The sequence below is a fragment of the Pelophylax lessonae genome, assembly GCF_965119305.1.
Source record: "Pelophylax lessonae genome assembly, chromosome: 2".
Classification (NCBI taxonomy): domain Eukaryota; kingdom Metazoa; phylum Chordata; class Amphibia; order Anura; family Ranidae; genus Pelophylax; species Pelophylax lessonae.
The window spans coordinates 269,164,173-269,181,369 of record NC_138769.1 but is presented as its reverse complement, the minus strand read 5'-3'; the positions used below and the strand labels follow the sequence as shown (position 1 = coordinate 269,181,369).

Here is a 17,197-nt window from a genome sequence, read left to right as displayed (position 1 = left end):
GCACTGGGCGGCACTGATGAGCACTGGGCGGCACTGATGGGCACACTGGTGGGCACTGGGCACACTGATGAGCACTGGGCGGCACTGATGAGCACTGGGCGGCACTGATGAGCACTGGACGGCACTGATGAGCACTGGGCGGCACTGATGAGCACTGGGCGGCACTGATGAGCACTGGGCGGGCACTGATGGGCACACTGGTGGGCACTGATAAGCACTGGGCGGCACTGATGAGCACTGGGCGGCACTGATGAGCACTGGGCAGGCACACTGGTGGGCACTGGTGGGCACTGATGAGACTGGGCACACTGATCACTTGGCACACTGATGGCACACTGGTGGGCACACTGGTGGGCACTGGTGGGCACTGGTGATCACTGGTGGGCAATGGTGGGCACTTTTTTCACACTTACGATCTCTCCTCTCCTCACACTGCAGTCTGTGTGTGAGGAGGGAGAGCTGGCAATGAGTGATGATCTCAAATGTTTACATTTGAGATCATCTCTCATTGGATGCCTCGATCGTGACGAATGGCCGCTGTGATTGGCCATTCGTCACGATCTGTGATTGGCTGTGTCCAAGGGACACGGCCAACACAGATTATCCCCGGTGCGCGCTCGCGGGAGCGCGCGGGGAGTCTGTTAGTACCGAGGCAATGACAGATGATCTCATATGTTTACATATGAGATCATCTCTCATTGGATGCCTCGATCGTGACGAATGGCCGCTGTGATTGGCCATTCGTCTCGATCTGTGATTGGCTGTGTCCAAGGGACACGGCCAACACAGCTTTTGCCCGATGCGCGCTCGCAGGAGCGCGCGGAGGGCGTGTTTATGGGAGGCCGTTTAAAAACGGCCTCCCGAAAATTCAAGTCCGCGCTGCAGCCGTATATAGGCTGTAGCGCGGATGTGAGCAGGTTAACAAACTCACCATTGGTAAAAGGTTCCGATTTTTTGGCAATCAGATTTGCTACCACATAATTAGCTTTTATAATACAGTCATTTTCAGTTGTAACTTTTTGAAAAAAACTTGTTGGGACGCCAGACTATTTTAAAATTCCGCTAATTTGTCTTTACAACACATTCCTTGATAAGCTTCGAATTTTGAAGCATGTTTTTCTGTATAATGCCTCTTTAAATTGTATTCTTTGAAAACAGAAACATTTTCCCTACAAATTAAACATAGAGCCTTAGTATTTGCCTTGACAAAAAAGTATTCATCCATCCATTTTTCATTGAATACTCTTTTTTCATCTGCGATTTTTCTCTTTTTGTTATCTTTTTTGGGTTCTGTTTTTTGTTGAAACGAGGTTGAAGCCATGCTGGAATCAATGTATTAAGAAATTTCTTTTTAGAAAAGCCTTACGCAAGCTTGTCATAATGGTTAGGTACACAAATAAACAAAGCAAAGTTTAAAAAAAGAAAAAACTTACATGGCTACTTGATAATAACAATAAAAGCCTCTAATGGCACTGATGGAACTCTGATTGCACGGATGGGGCACTGTGATGGCACTGAGATCGCACTTTGCTGGCACTGTAGGAGCACCGATTGCACAAAGGATCGTGCCAGCTCATGCTGCTGCAGGGGGGTTCTCTCTCCTCTCACACAGATGCAGTGCAAGAGGAGAGAGAGAGAGAGAGACACGGCAGCAACGTGAGCTGAACCGACGCCGATTGGTTGAAAAGTGATTGCCCCATCATTGGACGGAGCGATCACGCGGTAAGGGGCCGCGTGATCACTTGTCAGCAAACCAGTGTCATTAAAGGTTAGCTCACGTTGCTGCGGTGTCTCTCTCTCCTATCGTGCTGCATTGGTGGTAAAGGGCTGCTGTCATTGCCCTTTACCCGAATCCATGATGCGCTAGGTCCTGCGGAACCAGCCATCATAAACACTTCCACGCGTTCGAACTGGGGGCCGCTATATGATGGCCTCCCAGAACTAGCCGACTGCGCTGTAGCCGTCAATCGGCTATAGTGCGGTCAGCAAATGGGAGGGACTTGCCCTGATGAGCTGAGAAAACATACATTAAAAAGATGTGTAAAAGTGCTGATGTGCAAGCGAGTGGTGGCGCTACCTAGATTAACCACTTCAGCCCTGGAAAAATTTTACCCCTTTCCTGACCAGGCCCTATTTTGCGATTCGGCACTGCATTACTTTAACGGACGATTGCGCGGTTGAGCGACGCTGTACCCAAACAAAATGTACGTCCTTTTTTTCCTACAAATAGAGCTTTCTTTTGCTGGTATTTGATCACCTGTGCGATTTTTATTTTTTGCGCTATAAACAAAAAAAGAGCGACAATTTTGAAAAAAAAAAAAAAACAATATTTTTCATATTCTGCTATATGACATTCTCAGAAAAAAAAAAATGTAAAAATCAAAATGTTTTTAACATTTTAGGCCAATTTGTTTTCTGCTACATATTTTTGGTAAAAAAAATTGGGAAAGATTTCTCATTTTTATGTTTTTTTTTACTAGTAATGGCGGCGATCTGCGACTTTTTTTCGGGAACAGATCGGACCCTAACTGTCATTTGGCACTTTTGGGGGGACCAGTGACATTACTACAGTAATCAGTGCTAAAAAATATGCACTGTTACTGTAATAATGACACTGGCAGGGAAGGGGGTTAACCCTGTGGGTGATCAAGGGTTTAAATGTGAGCCTAGGGGAGTGATTCTAACTGGGGGAGGGGGGGGAGTGGCTATTGAAATGATCACAGAGACATGTGATCCTATATAGCAGGATCACATGAGTTCTGTGATCATTTAAGGGAGGAGGATGGTCGGCTGTGTTTACAACAGCCGACCGTCCTCTCTCAGCAAGGGAGAGATCGCAGGTGTCAGGTGGCCTGACACATGCACCGGCTTCCCACTGATGAGCGGGGGCGGGAGCATGCACGTACATACATGTACGGCGATTTGCCTGGGGGCGGCTGCCTGCCGCAGTACATCTGCGGCGGGTGGTTGTCAAGCAGTAAATAAATAAAATTAGTGATATAAAGTAAAAAACAATGTAAATGGAAAAGATCCTTGATATGTTTGCCTTGGGTGATATTCAAACCATATATTAGTAGTGATAAACCTGTGCTAATTTGTCAATGAACTGTTACAAGGTAAAATATATAATGAAAATTATATGTAATAAAAACCTGTGCCAATTAATCAATGAGCTGGTTGCAATAATTGCCAATAGATTAAGTATACTTCATACAAATAAAATATGGTATGCATGCTATTCACATTGGAAAACTTTCATACAGGTGCAATGTGCAGAAAAAAAGAGCAGAAACCTGTGTGCTCGACCTGTCCTCCCGCCTGGAATCCTGCTCCGCACTCTAACCCATGTGAAGCTCTGGCTCCCCCCCACATGCCATGCCCACAGCCTGCCCACCCGGGCTGCTCTAAACCAATGCCGTTGGCGCTCATCCTGCTCGGCCACTCCCCAGCCAGCAGCATCTTAGGACTGACTCGGTACACTGACACTGAGACATATACCAGTGTGCCGAGTGCTTTGTATGCTCGGATACCGCCGGCGGGCCGCATTGCCTGCAGTTCCAGGCCGCATGCAGCCCGCGGGCTGCAGGTTGGACATGCCTGGTTTGGTTTAGATCAAAGCATATCCATGTGTTAGAATGGCCCAGTCAAAGTCCAGACCAAAATGCAATTGATAATCTGTGGCAAGACTTGAAAATTGCTGTTCACAGACACTCTCCATCCAATCTGACAGAGTTTGAGCTATTTTGCAAAGAAGAATGGGCAAAAATGTCACTCTCTAGATATGCAAAGCTGGTGGAGACATACCCAAAAAACTTGCAGCTGTAATTGCAGTGAAAGGTGGTTCTACAAAGTATTGACTTGGGGGGCTGAATACAAATGCACGCCGCACTTTTCACATATTTGTTTAATATTTATAACCAGTTTTTATTTTCCTTCCGCTTCACAATTATGTGCCACTTTGTGTTGGTCTATTACATAAAATCCCAATAAAATACATTAATGTTTTTGGTTGTAACATGACAAAAGGTGAAAACATTTCAAGGGGTATAAATACTTTTTCAAGGCACTGTATGTTGGTATACATCCTTTCTTATGTTTATAATTATTGGAAACGTGTAATCTTTTTTGAATGTTCAATAAAAATAATTGGAAAAGAAAATTCAGTTTGGTACATAGAGTGGGTACGGAAAGTATTCAGACCCCCTTAAATTTTTCACTCTTTGTTATATTGCAGCCATTTGCTAAAATCATTTAAGTTCATTCTTCTTCCTCATGAATGTACACATAGCACCCCATACTGACAGAAAAACACAGAATTGTTGACATTGTTGCAGATTTATTAAAAAAGAAAAACTGAAATATCACATGGTCCTAAGTATTCAGACCCTTTGCTGTGACACTCATATATTTAACTCAGGTGCTTTCCATTTCTTCTGATCATCCTTGAGATGGTTCTACACCTTCATTTGAGTCCAGCTGTGTTTGATTATACTGATTGGACTTGATTAGGAAAGCCACACACCTGTCTATATAAGACCTTCCAGATCACAATGCATGTCAGAGCAAATGAGAATCATGAGGTCAAAAGGAACTGCCTGAAGAGCTCAGAGACAGAATTGTGGCAAGGCACAGATCTGGCCAAGGTTACAAAAAGATTTCTGCTGCACTTAAGGTTCCTAAGATCACAGTGGCCTCCATAATCCTCAAATGGAAGACGTTTGGGATGACCAGAACCCTTCCTAGAGCTGGCCGTCCGGCCAAACTGAGTTATCGGGGGAGAAGAGCCTTGGTGAGAGAGGTAAAGAAGAACCCAAAGATCACTGTGGCTGAGCTCCAGAGATGCATTCAGGAGATGGGAGAAAGTTGTAGAAAGTCAACTATCACTGCAGCCCTCCACCAGTCGGGGCTTTATGGCAGAGTGGCCCGACGGAAGCCTCTCCTCAGTGTAAGACACATGAAAGCCCGCATGGAGTTTGCTAAAAAACACCTGAAGGACTCCAAGATGGTGAGAAATAAGATTCTCTGGTCTGATGAGACGAAAATAGAACTTTTTGGCCTTAATTCTAAGCGGTATGTGTGGAGAAAACCAGGCACTGCTCATAACCTGTCCAATACGGTCCCAACAGTGAAGCATGGTGGTGGCAGCATCATGCTGTGGGGGTGTTTTTCAGCTGCAGGGACAGGACGACTGGTTGCAATCGAGGGAAAGATGAATGCGGCCAAGTACAGGGATATCCTGGACAAAAACCTTCTCCAGAGTGCTCTGGACCTCAGACTGGGCCGAAGGTTTACCTTCCAACAAGACAATGACCCTAAGCACACAGCTAAAATAACGAAGGAGTGGCTTCACAACAACTCCGTGACTGTTCTTGAATGGCCCAGCCAGAGCCCTGACTTAAACCCAATTGAGCATCTCTGGAGAGACCTAAAAATGGCTGTCCACCAACGTTTACCATCCAACCGGACAGAACTGGAGAGGATCTGCAAGGAGGAATGGCAGAGGATCCCCAAATCCAGGTGTGAAAGACTTGTTGCATCTTTCCCAAAAAGACTCCTGGCTGTATTCGATCAAAAGGGGGCTTCTACTAAATACTGAGCAAAGGGTCTGAATACTTAGGACCATGTGATATTTCAGTTTTTCTTTTTTAATAAATCTGCAACAATGTCAACAATTCTGTGTTTTTCTGTCAGTATGGGGTGCTATGTGTACATTCATGAGGAAGAAGAATGAACTTAAATGATTTTAGCAAATGGCTGCAATATAACAAAGAGTGAAAAATGTAAGGGGGTCTGAATACTTTCCATACCCACTGTACTTTCTAGTGCCTGATGTTCTGTCACTTTAAATCTTAAACTGAAGTAGAAATTATTTCTTATCATAGGCTTTATCATTATTGACATTTTTTAACCAACAAGCAAAGAGTACAGTAGCTGCTAATATTGTTTCGTCAGTATTGATATAAATTGAATTTGTCTGAGCCATATAGTTTGTACACACTCAAGTGTGTGAGCCATCATAAAGAGACAATGAGGGCTTAAGTTACAGCAGCTGATACCAGAGGCCTTCCTCATCTGCTCATGTATTTGAGAGCTAATGAGTCTATGCTGGTCATAAAAGAAAATCTAATTTGGTAAGGGAAAAGACTTTGAATCATTTTTGGTCAGGCCATCAGCCAAAGCCAATGATACAGATATGAAAAAAACAAGGTTATGTTGAATCAGAACTTTTATCTACAAAGATTAAAAAAGCATATCTAAATAAACTTTTGAACAAATACTAAAGGTGAATAAAGGCTGCATTTACACCTTTGCCCTCCAGGAATGCGTGAACAATGCGCCAAAACATGCGTCAGCCATTATTTCCTAAAAGAGCCCCAAACTCGGGTAGCAGTCATGCATTTTTATGTGCGAATAATGCGCCAAAACGTGCACTGCAAATCCCTGCTCACTGCCAAACAGAGGGTCAAGAGCTACTTTGGCATGTTTGTCATGTATAAGGAAGTCAATTCAAGTGAATGGGCTGTCCTATGCTATTGTGCCACAAATGCATAAAAATAGCAGGAAAAAAAAACATGACACCCGGATGTGAATGCAGCGTTAAAAATCAAGTGGGTTAATAAAATCATAGAAATTATTCTCAACACATGGGGGGCTATTTAGTAATGTTTTAACTTAAGATTACCTCAACTTTCACCCAGGATTTACACACTTTTTAATTGAATTCAACTGGAAAAATGTGCAAATCCTACGTGAAACAATTTATCAGTAGACCCCATGTGTCTGATATTTGCTACCAGGTTATTGAGGCATTCAACTCTAATATTTTACTGTCTAAATAAAATATAGGTAAGTATGTGGTCAAAAAGAAAAATTATTTGAAATGGTGTTATTGGATGTGGAAGTTCAAATAGGAGATTTTTATCTTGATGATTTTTCTTACCATGAGCTTTCACATCAATTACCTGTGGCACTTACAATCTACAAAATGGTGAGGAACAATGTCTACAGAAAAGTGGAGCCTTTGACTAACAATTTATTTTAGTGGCAAGCTTTCAGAATACTTGTTTTCTATAGTAACACCAAATAAACAAGTCATGGCCACCTCATTACAGTATTAAAAAACAAATAAAACTTCAAAACTTAGCAGCTTTATTAACCACTTAAGCCCCGGAAGATTTTACCCCCTTCCTGACCAGGGCCTATTTTGCGATTCGGCACTGCGTGACTTTAACGGACAATTGCCCGGTCGTGCGACGCTGTACCTAAACGAATTTGACATCCTTTTTTTTTTTTCAGAAACAGAGCTTTCTTTTGGTGGCATTTGATCACCTGTGCGATTTTTTGATCATGCGCTATAAACAAAAAAGAGCGACAATTATTTATATGAAATTCCCCCCCCAAAAAAATGTAAAAATCAAAATTTTTTAACATTTTCGGCCAATTTGTTTTATGCTACATATGTTTGGTAAAAAAAAAAAAAAAATCGCAAAAAGCGTATTTTGATTGGTTTGCGCAAAAGTTATCGCGTTTACTAACAAAGGGAAAGATTTTTGTCATTTTTGTTGTTTTTTTTTTTAACGCGTAATGGCGGCGATCTGCGATTTTTTTTGCGGTACTGCGACATTGCGGTGGACAGATCGGATCCTTGACTGACATTTTTGACACTTTTGGGGTTACCAGTGACATTTCTACAGTAATCAGTGCTATAAATACGCACTGTTACTATAAAATTTCACTGGCAGTGAAGGGGTTAACTTTTTTTGAGAGGGAGGGACATAGTAGAACCGTATAATCACTATTCCTACACAGGGGAGAATGACAGGTGGCTTGTTTACATCAGCCGCCTGCCTTTCTCCCTCTCCACCGACGATCGGCGGACATCGGGTCCGCCGGTCACACGCGCGGAGGGGTCCGTGACCGCGCGGGAGCTGGAGCGCGCCTCCAGCGGCGCCCTCGCTCCCCAGAGCCTCGCAGGCGTCTACGTCGCTCTGCCTGTGAGGGGCTAACTGCCGCAGTAAATATACTGTGAGCAGTCGGCAAGTGGTTAATATCAGTCAAAGAAATCACATGTTCATTCATTCCTGTTTAATTAAAATCAAAGTCAGTACTACGCTTTAACACACAGACACTTTAGTGACTTTACAAACACTTTAGCTGCTTCTCAGCTGGCTAAGAGTTGTTCTTGGAGAATTTACCAGTGCACTGTCCAGTTGTGCGTGCCAGACCCACACTGGCAAGATCTGATTGTGGTGTCCCAAAGACACAGTGGATCACAGATTGGCCCTGTACCATGTGATCGCTGTGACCAACCAAAGTGATCACACGTGTATAACAGGCTGCAGTTCTATAGCCTGTGACATCTCTCCTCTCACAGCGATCACAGTGCTGAGCACTGTAGAAAATAAAATCAATCAATAAAATAAAGGAAAACAATAAAAGCATCTGTCACCAATCACTGGACTCATGAAGCAGTATTTTCCTCTTTAAAATTAGCGTTAAAAAAATTTTTTTTGCAATTCACAAAAAAAGCTATTAAAATACTGCATGCAATATTTCATCAAAATATGTAATCATTTATCTCTTTAAACCATGTGGTACTTTATCTCACGCAATATCCAGTGGGATTAATACAGTGGAGAAGAATTAGAACACCTGTCAGTTTTCATTGCCAAGAAAGAGGTAAAATAGTTTAAACCGCAGAAATTTGCCAACTCGCTAGGTCAGTGCAGTCCCTTCAGCATATGTGTTAACACAGATGCGACTAGAATACCACTTAAAAGAAAGCCGTTTCACAGGACACGTGGTGTATCAAAAACAACTAAGTTCAAATGACTAAATACAAAATATCTTTAAAAATGTCAAACGATAAATTAAAATAGTATCAAAAATTACACACATGAATACCCTTCTTCCACCAATAAAAAATACATGGTCTTTTTTATTGTGAAAAAAGGGCATTTGTGTAATTTCGTTTATACTATTGTCAGCTTCAAACTGTTCGTATAATAATACACCTCCTTTATTCGAAACAATCTAAAAATCCTCTCTCCTCACTGTCCTGTTGACAATTCCTCCCATGACGTTCGTTCATATGTGCATATTCAGATTATCATCTGATGTAGTGCACTGCACAATAATAATTACTCAATTGACCTATGAATTCTTTGTCTTTTATAATAATCCATCTTTGTACAATATGCAACTTGATATAATTCAGCATGATTATTAAGCTATTGATTTTGATCTGTTTTACATTACATCTGTCACAATGATAGGCATCTGTCTAGTTACTATATTGCATATGCATTTTGAATGACCCCCCTCTGTGGGATGGCATTGGCTTGTTGGGCGGGTATATGTGTTCCAGCAGGGGGAGCCCGATCTTCCTGCTCTTCCTGTATTTCGGGAGGGGCTTGCCTCGGACCTTTGTCTGGGGTTCTGTCACCTCCCTAGCCCTGCACATCTGGTTTGTGCTTAGGGCCTTTTGAACGCACGCCCCGCCGGAAGCCAGGATGGCGCCGTTTTGTGACGTCATCCTTAGGCGCGATCCCTATGCACGCCGTATTGGCGCCCGGCAGGGTGGGGGACATATAAGGAGGACGGTTGCAGGGACGGATCATGACGGCACATACAGATCATGGATCGCATGCGATTATATGGGGAAAATGTGTCTGGACACCTAAATATGCATGCGAGATGCTTTTGTGAATGTAGCCCACTGTCACCAGAACAATGCAGTTTCACTATGTTGACATTACACTGCTCTGGTAATGAGCACGGCTGTGAAGTAGTTAAAGTGTGGCCCCATTCCCTTGAATAGGTTGTGCTCAGGCAGCAGAAGAGGCCGCCAAATGTGGAAGGTGTTATAATTCCTGCTGCAGCTTGTGTACACAAGGTGTAGGGCTGAGGTTGAGGGCTGGTAAAAATGTGGCTGAACCACAGCGTTTTACTGTCCCCATGCGGGGATACAGAGGTGTTCTGTGCATCATCATGTAGGATGTTACATCAATGTTTATTGGGACACAGTGGCTGCACGAACACAGCCGTTGCTTAAAATTCGACATCTGTGTTGGTGCAAGGCTCGATCTGTATGGTTGTCACATTGAGAGCAGCAGCTGTGTCCGTGCAGCCGCAGTGTCCCAATAGACAACGGGACTGCCTGCACAGGGATAAATGGAACTCCTGTGCATCCCCATGCAAGTAAACACAGCCCTTGCTCAGAGTACAGATTGATACATCCCGTATGAACAAGGTCTAATAGTACTGCCAGTCACAGTGTCCCTGATCACCACTACACCAATCCCAGTGTCATCATAAGGCCAGGTTCACAGAGGGTATATCAGTGCATACCCCATGAGCGGGCTGTATTTACCTGCAAGGGCATGCACAGTTGTTCCGTGCATCCCCATTGTCTATTGGGATTCAGTAGCTGAAGAAACACAACCACTGTGTCCCTGATCCCAGTCACACTAGTTTCAGTGTCGCTAAACCAGTGTATTTAGCAACAATGTTCCTGATTGCCTCCACAGCAGTGCCACTGTCACCAGAACCAATGCAGCCATTAATAGTACCCCTGATCTCCGCCACATCAGTACAGCCTCAGAAGAGCCAATACAGCAAAGACACAGGCGCTGCCTCAAATGTAACATCCATGAGGGTTCAAGGCTGCGAAAACAGACAGCATGACCAGCCAGTCACAGTGTCCTAGACCAGTTTAGCCAGCAACAATGTTCCTGATCACCGCCACACTAGTGCCACTGTCAGCAGAGCCACCAACGACACCAGCGTAGTGTGCTGCATGTACTGACCCTGGCTTGTTTATTAACCACGTTTCTGACTGCTGTCTGGACCAATCCTTTGCATGTTTATTGACCATGCCTCTGCCTGCCAACTGAACTGACCCAACTGTACTCCTGGAATCAAAGGAACTCTTTTATTCACCATTTGTTCAGCCTCCTGTACCTCCTGGCCAGTGAATATGGCATTCCAAGGGGCAGCTGAATACCACTAGGCTAGGTTTGATTGGCTTATAGGAATGGGGCCTGCTATAGGTGATGCTACACTAAGCTATATTCCCTGACTACTCGTACAGGGGCGACCATTACAGTACATTACAGTACAGATGCAATGTCTGGCACATAATAAGTCCAAATACTGAAAAAGTTTCATATATGTGGTATCCCTGTACTTGGGAGGAATAGAAGAATGTGTTTTGCTCTGTATGTCTATGTTGTGTGTGAAAAAAATCCTATAAGACCTCATGCACACAGGATGCAAAAAATGCTCTTTTTAAAGGCGTTTGACTTTTTTTATTTCAGCCTCTGCATGCACTTCTATGTTAGCCTATACAGTGCCTTGCGAAAGTATTCAGTCCCCTTGAACTTTGCGACCTTTTGTCACATTTCAGGCTTCAAACAAAGATATAAAACTGTATTTTTTTGTGAAGAATCAACAACAAGTGGGACACAATAATGAAGTGGAAGGACATTTATTGGATATCTCAACTTTTGTTAACAAATAAAAAACTGAAAAATTGGGCGTGCAAAATTATTCAGCCCCTTTACTTTCAGTGCAGCAAACTCTCTCCAGAAGTTCAGTGAGGATCTCTGAATGATCCAATGTTGACCTAAATGACTAATGATGATAAATAGAATCCACCTGTGTGTAATCAAGTCTCTGTATAAATGCACCTGCACTGTGATAGTCTCAGAGGTCCGTTTAAAGCACAGAGAGCATCATGAAGAACAAGGAACACACCAGGCAGGTCCGAGATACTGTTGTGGAGAAGTTTAAAGCCGGATTTGGATACACAAAGATTTCCCAAGCTTTAAACATCCCAAGGAGCACTGTGCAAGCAATAATATTAAAATGGAAGGAGTATCAGACCACTGCAAATCTACGAAGACCTGGCCGTCCCTCTAAACTTTCAGCTCATACAAGGAGATAACTGATCAGAGATGCAGTCAAGAGGCCCATGATCACTCTGGATGAACTGCAGAGATCTACAGCTGAGGTGGGAGACTGTCCATAGGACAACAATCAGTCGTATACTGCACAAATCTGGCCTTTTATGGATAAAGATATCCATAAAAAGTGTTGTTTAAAGTTTGCCACAAGCCACCTGGGAGACACACCAAACATGTGGAAGAAGGTGCTCTGGTCAGATGAAACCAAAATCAAACTTTTTGGCAACAATGCAAAACGTTATGCTTGGCATAAAAGCAACACAGCTCATCACCCTGAACACACCATCCCCACTGTCAAACATGGTGGTGGCAGCATCATGGTTTGGGCCTGCTTTTCTTAAGAAGGTACAGGGAAGATGGTTAAAATTGATGGGAAGATGGATGGAGCCAAATACAGGACCATTCTGGAAGAAAACCTGATGGAGTCTGCAAAAGACCTGAGACTGGGACGGAGATTTGTCTTCCAACAAGACAATGATCCAAAACATAAAGCAAAATCTAGAATGGAATGGTTCACAAATAAACATATCCAGGTGTTAGAATGGCCAAGTCAAAGTCCAGACCTGAAACCAATTGAGAATCTGTGGAAAGAACTGAAAACTGCTGTTCACAAACGCTCTCCATCCAACCTCACTGAACTCAAGCTGTTTTGCAAGGAGGAATGGGCAAAAATGTCACTCTCTCGATGTGCAAAACTGATAGAGACATACCCCAAGCGACTTACAGCTGTAATCGCAGCAAAAGGTGGCGCTACAAAGTATTAACTTAAGGGGGCTGAATAATTTTGCACGCCCAATTTTTCAGTTTTTTATTTGTTAAAGTTTGAAATATCCAATAAATTTCGTTCCACTTCATGATTGTGTCCCACTTGTTGATTCTTCACAAAAAATTACAGTTTTATATCTTTATGTTTAAAGCCTGAAATGTGGCAAAAGCTCGCAAAGTTCAAGGGGGCCGAATACTTTTGCAAGGCACTGTACATTTATATAATTTTCCACACAAATAGAGCTTTCCTTTGGTGGTATTTCATCACCACAGAGTTGACATTTTTTGCTATATAAACAAAAGCAACATTTAAAAAATATATATATATTTTCTACTTTTTTTTGGCACTGTTTATTGATTTTACATGGATCTTTTAATTCAGGAGGCCCCTACTTCGCGGACCCCCCTCCCTACCATTCCTTATTTGACAAAAGAAAGATTTGAACTCAGTACCTCACATTTGTCCTTGAGCTTTAGCTATCTTCTATCTGAGTTAACTGAAACATTTTTCAAAATACAAAACAGTAGTGCAAGGTCATAAGGACTAAGCGACTGCTGTATAGAAACCCATTGCTTGGAGTGAGAATGATGAAAGGTGATACTCTGTGTCCCTCTGTCAGTGGAGTCAGAACGAGTTTTCCCTCATATCAAATTGAGTAGCTTACTAAGTCCTGCTTCAAACAAACACCTAGAAAGGTAACAATATTTTTTTTCAAACAACATTTTAGATATGCTGTATGAATGAGAACACAGAACAAATATAGTGGAGCTTTTTTTTCCAATTCAACTGAAATGTTGAAAAAAAACAAAGGCTCCCTCCTAATCAATGACTAAAAGATAAGACTGATAGTAATATATTGTGTTTATTACTGATTTACACATTACAAGAAAAAAGACCTTCTCTCTAAATCAGTGACTAAAAGCGAACACTGCTAAGGGTCAATGCACGCTGGGGCTTAAAAAAACGACAGTTCTAAATGCTTACAGAGTGTTTTTGTACACAAGTTTAGGCACTTTTAGCATTTTCCTGCCAGAAAACAATTCAGGAGGGTTTTTTTCTGCTTCTAAAAGTTGAGTTTAAAATATAACTCTAAACATCCTAATGTACATGGACACATAGGATAACACTGAGCTGCTTCTACATGCGGAAAAAAAAATGCAAAACTTCTGTAGAAGCAGCATTTCTTTAACCCCAGTGTGCATGGACCCTTAAATAAAAGTGGATATATGTGCATTACAGAACCAGGCATTACCAGAAAGAAGACGACCACGACGTGAAGCCTCAGTTGCCAATGTACAGGATAGTTCTATTCGCTTCTCTTGCTCTTGAAGCTGAGACTCAGGATCTGGTGGCATCTCCAGCTCAGAGTCACTCAAGGGAATAACATTCTGCAAACTAAGAAATTAACAAACATGTTTGATGTTGTACTGGACATGAAAAAAAAGAGAAGCACTGTGACATATAGCATTAGTTATGACAATTTAGTTCTAATTAAACTAAAACAAATAAAAACAATAATCAGATACATGTATGTTTAGAGCCCATTCACACTAGCACGACTTGTGAGGCGACTTGTGTAGCCCCAGGTCGCTTGACATAACAAAAGCAATGTTAATCAATCAGTGCCGTCTTAATTGGCACTACTGAAGTCGCTCCGACTTCAGAAAAGGGTCCTGTACTACTTTGAGGCGACCTGTGATCCGACTGTCCCATATACTTCAATGGGAGTCGCCTCCTTATCTTAATTGAAGCGACTTGTTATCAGACTTTCCAGGAAGAAGAAAGAGATTAGCCAGGTATTCCCCACAGACAAAGTCGCCTATCTCTTCAAAGTAGTGCATAAGTCTCTTCCAAGTCTCTAAACAAGTCTCTTCAAGTCACGGGGCGACTTTCTGGTCGTGGTAGTGTGAACCGGCTCTTACTGTTTTATTTGTAAAAGGACTTGTATTTTAGCCATTCTTGTGATCTCTGCCACACTGATCGTAACACACACTTTTCTTGGTTCAGGAAAGTGGAATCTTATCTCACATCATCACCTAATATTCAATGAACATTGAATCAGCGTCATGAACTTTATAGCCAGGTTGAACAAAAGAAATGCCCACAAAAGTCAACCAAAAGATATTTTTTTTCAAAAATACCTTTAAATAGAAAACCTCTATATACAGTATCCAATACCCACAGTTGATACAGAAGAATGCAAAAAAAAAAAAAAAAAAAAAACATTTCCTTTCTGATCCCCTGGATCAACTTTACCTAGCAATATCAGTATCCAGTTATATTATGTGCATTTAGGAAAGAATCCAGGCCTTTCTTAAAATAATCTATTGAGTTTGCCACATATTCAAAGCTCTTACTGTGAAGAAGCCTTTCCGTATTTGGAGATTAAATCCAAAGGTGGCCGCTTAGCTTAGAAGTTCCGCACCCCAGGTGCTGATACCGGCTCACTACAGCTTTCCTATGAGCCACTAGAGCTCTCTTTGTGCCTGGGATGCCCAGCGGACACCTCTGCCACTCCATATGGCTGGCGGATCAGAGTGCCATGGGAGGTCTCGACCATCCACTCACTCTGCCCAGCCTAAAGCCAAGATGGCCGCCGCTCCATCACAGCAGCCATGAGCTTTGCTCTGCACTTGAGGTTGGCGGTGAGGACTTGATGGCTGCACAGCTCTTTCTTGCCCTGCTCAAGATCCTCTACCACCCAGAGAGTCTCCAGCATCGACTGAATCTTTAATAGAGTGGATGAGCTCATTGATTCACAGTCTGTGCTGCCTCCTCCTAGCCCTGAGCTCTCTGATTGGATACCTGCCCTGCTTCAATCTGCAGACCTTGGTGCACAAGTCCTCTTTGCCAAATTCTCTTTTAGAACAAGGCTTGGTTAAAATTGCTGCACAAATCACTTTTGAATTCAAAGCACACATACAGGGCCTGGGCTCCCATATTGAGGAGATGAAAACTAAGCTGCAATCCATTTGCGCTCGCACCAATCAGAATAGGCAACACATTCAGGACTTACAGGAGCAACTGGAAACTTATATTTACATAGTTACATAGTAGGTGAGGTTGAATAAAGACAACAGTCCATCCAGTTCAACCTGTGTGGGTGTGTGTGGCTGTAATCATCTCACATAGCCCTTAATGTCCTGATCCTTGAGATGTAAGTCTAAGAGTCTTTTGAAAGCCACCATACTACCCGCAGAAACCACCTCTTGTGGTAGAGAATTCCACAATCTTGTAGCCCTAACAGTAAAGAACCCCCCTCGTTGCCTGAGGTTAAAACGCTTCTCCTCTAATCGCATGGTATGCCCTCGAGTCCTCATGCAATCCCTTCGAATGAACAGCTTTTTTTCTAAGCTGAGATTCCCATTGAGAAATTTATAAATTGCTATCATGTCCCCCCTCCGGCGTCTCTTCTCCAGGGAGAATAAATCGAGCGATTGCAGCCGCTCTTCATAGTTAAGGTCCTCCAATCCAAAGAGAGAGAGAGAGAGAGGGCCAAGCGCCGATCTAAGTGTAGCAATATAGGCAATTTATTGGACACACAAGAAGAATCTTACTCACAAAGGATGTATAAAAGCAGGCATCTTTAAAGCAGTGAGGGGTCTCTGAAGTCACATCCAGGGTGGGCTGTCCGGTCAGGCTGTAGCGCTGATGCTGTAGAGGGTAAGCGGCGATCTCCTGTTGCGAGGCAGGGGACGTGCTGATCCTCAGCGGTGGTGATGCAGCGTGGACCCGCGGACCCGCCGGTCGGATTGCCGTGACGTCACTTCCGAGACACCAGGGAGATAGAAAGGCCGTTCTATCTCTCTGGTGTCTCGGAAGTGACGTCACGGCAATCCGACTGGCGGGTCCACGCTGCATCACCACCGCTGAGGATCAGCACGTCCCCTGCCTCGCAACAGGAGATCGCCGCTTACCCTCTACAGCATCAGCGCTACAGCCTGACCGGACAGCCCACCCTGGATGTGACTTCAGAGACCCCTCACTGCTTTTAAGATGCCTGCTTTTATACATCCTTTGTGAGTAAGATTCTTCTTGTGTGTCCAATAAATTGCCTATATTGCTACACTTAGATCGGCGCTTGGCCCTCTCTCTCTCTCTCTTTGGATTTATACAGGGTTGCTTCACCCTCTACAAGCCGGCAGCCAGCAAAGTGTACAAGCAATCTCACTGGACTTTTACCATTTGCCCACCTCATAGACTATTGCAGCAACCCGCTCAGTCCGTTTGCGCCAATCTCTCCCCCCCTCTCAAGGTCCTCCAATCCCCTAATCAGTTTAGTTGCCCTTCTCTGGACACTCTCCAGCTCCAACACATCCCTCCTGAGGACTGGCGACCAGAACTGGACAGAATACTCCAGATGCGGTCGGACCAGAGTTTTATAAAGTGGAAGGATTATAGTCTTATCTCTGGAATACATCCCTTTCTTTTTACATGCTAATATTCTGCTGGCTTTGGCAGCTGC

The 17,197-nt window shown here is 43.3% G+C and overlaps 1 protein-coding gene across 2 annotated transcripts in view; it reads right to left on the bottom strand.

Annotated features, from left to right (window-relative positions):
• The window catches only part of PLEKHA6 (pleckstrin homology domain containing A6), a 949,845-nt gene that overhangs the window by 146,929 nt on the left and 785,719 nt on the right, over positions 1-17,197 (bottom strand). For both annotated transcript variants that reach the window (XR_014224910.1, XM_082245107.1), the window contains one exon: positions 13,985-14,127. Coding sequence is in view for 1 of the 2 variants with exons in the window: in XM_082245107.1 (XP_082101233.1) it covers positions 13,985-14,127 (143 nt within the window). In the remaining variant the exon portion in view is untranslated. The remainder of the gene's footprint in view (positions 1-13,984; positions 14,128-17,197) is intronic.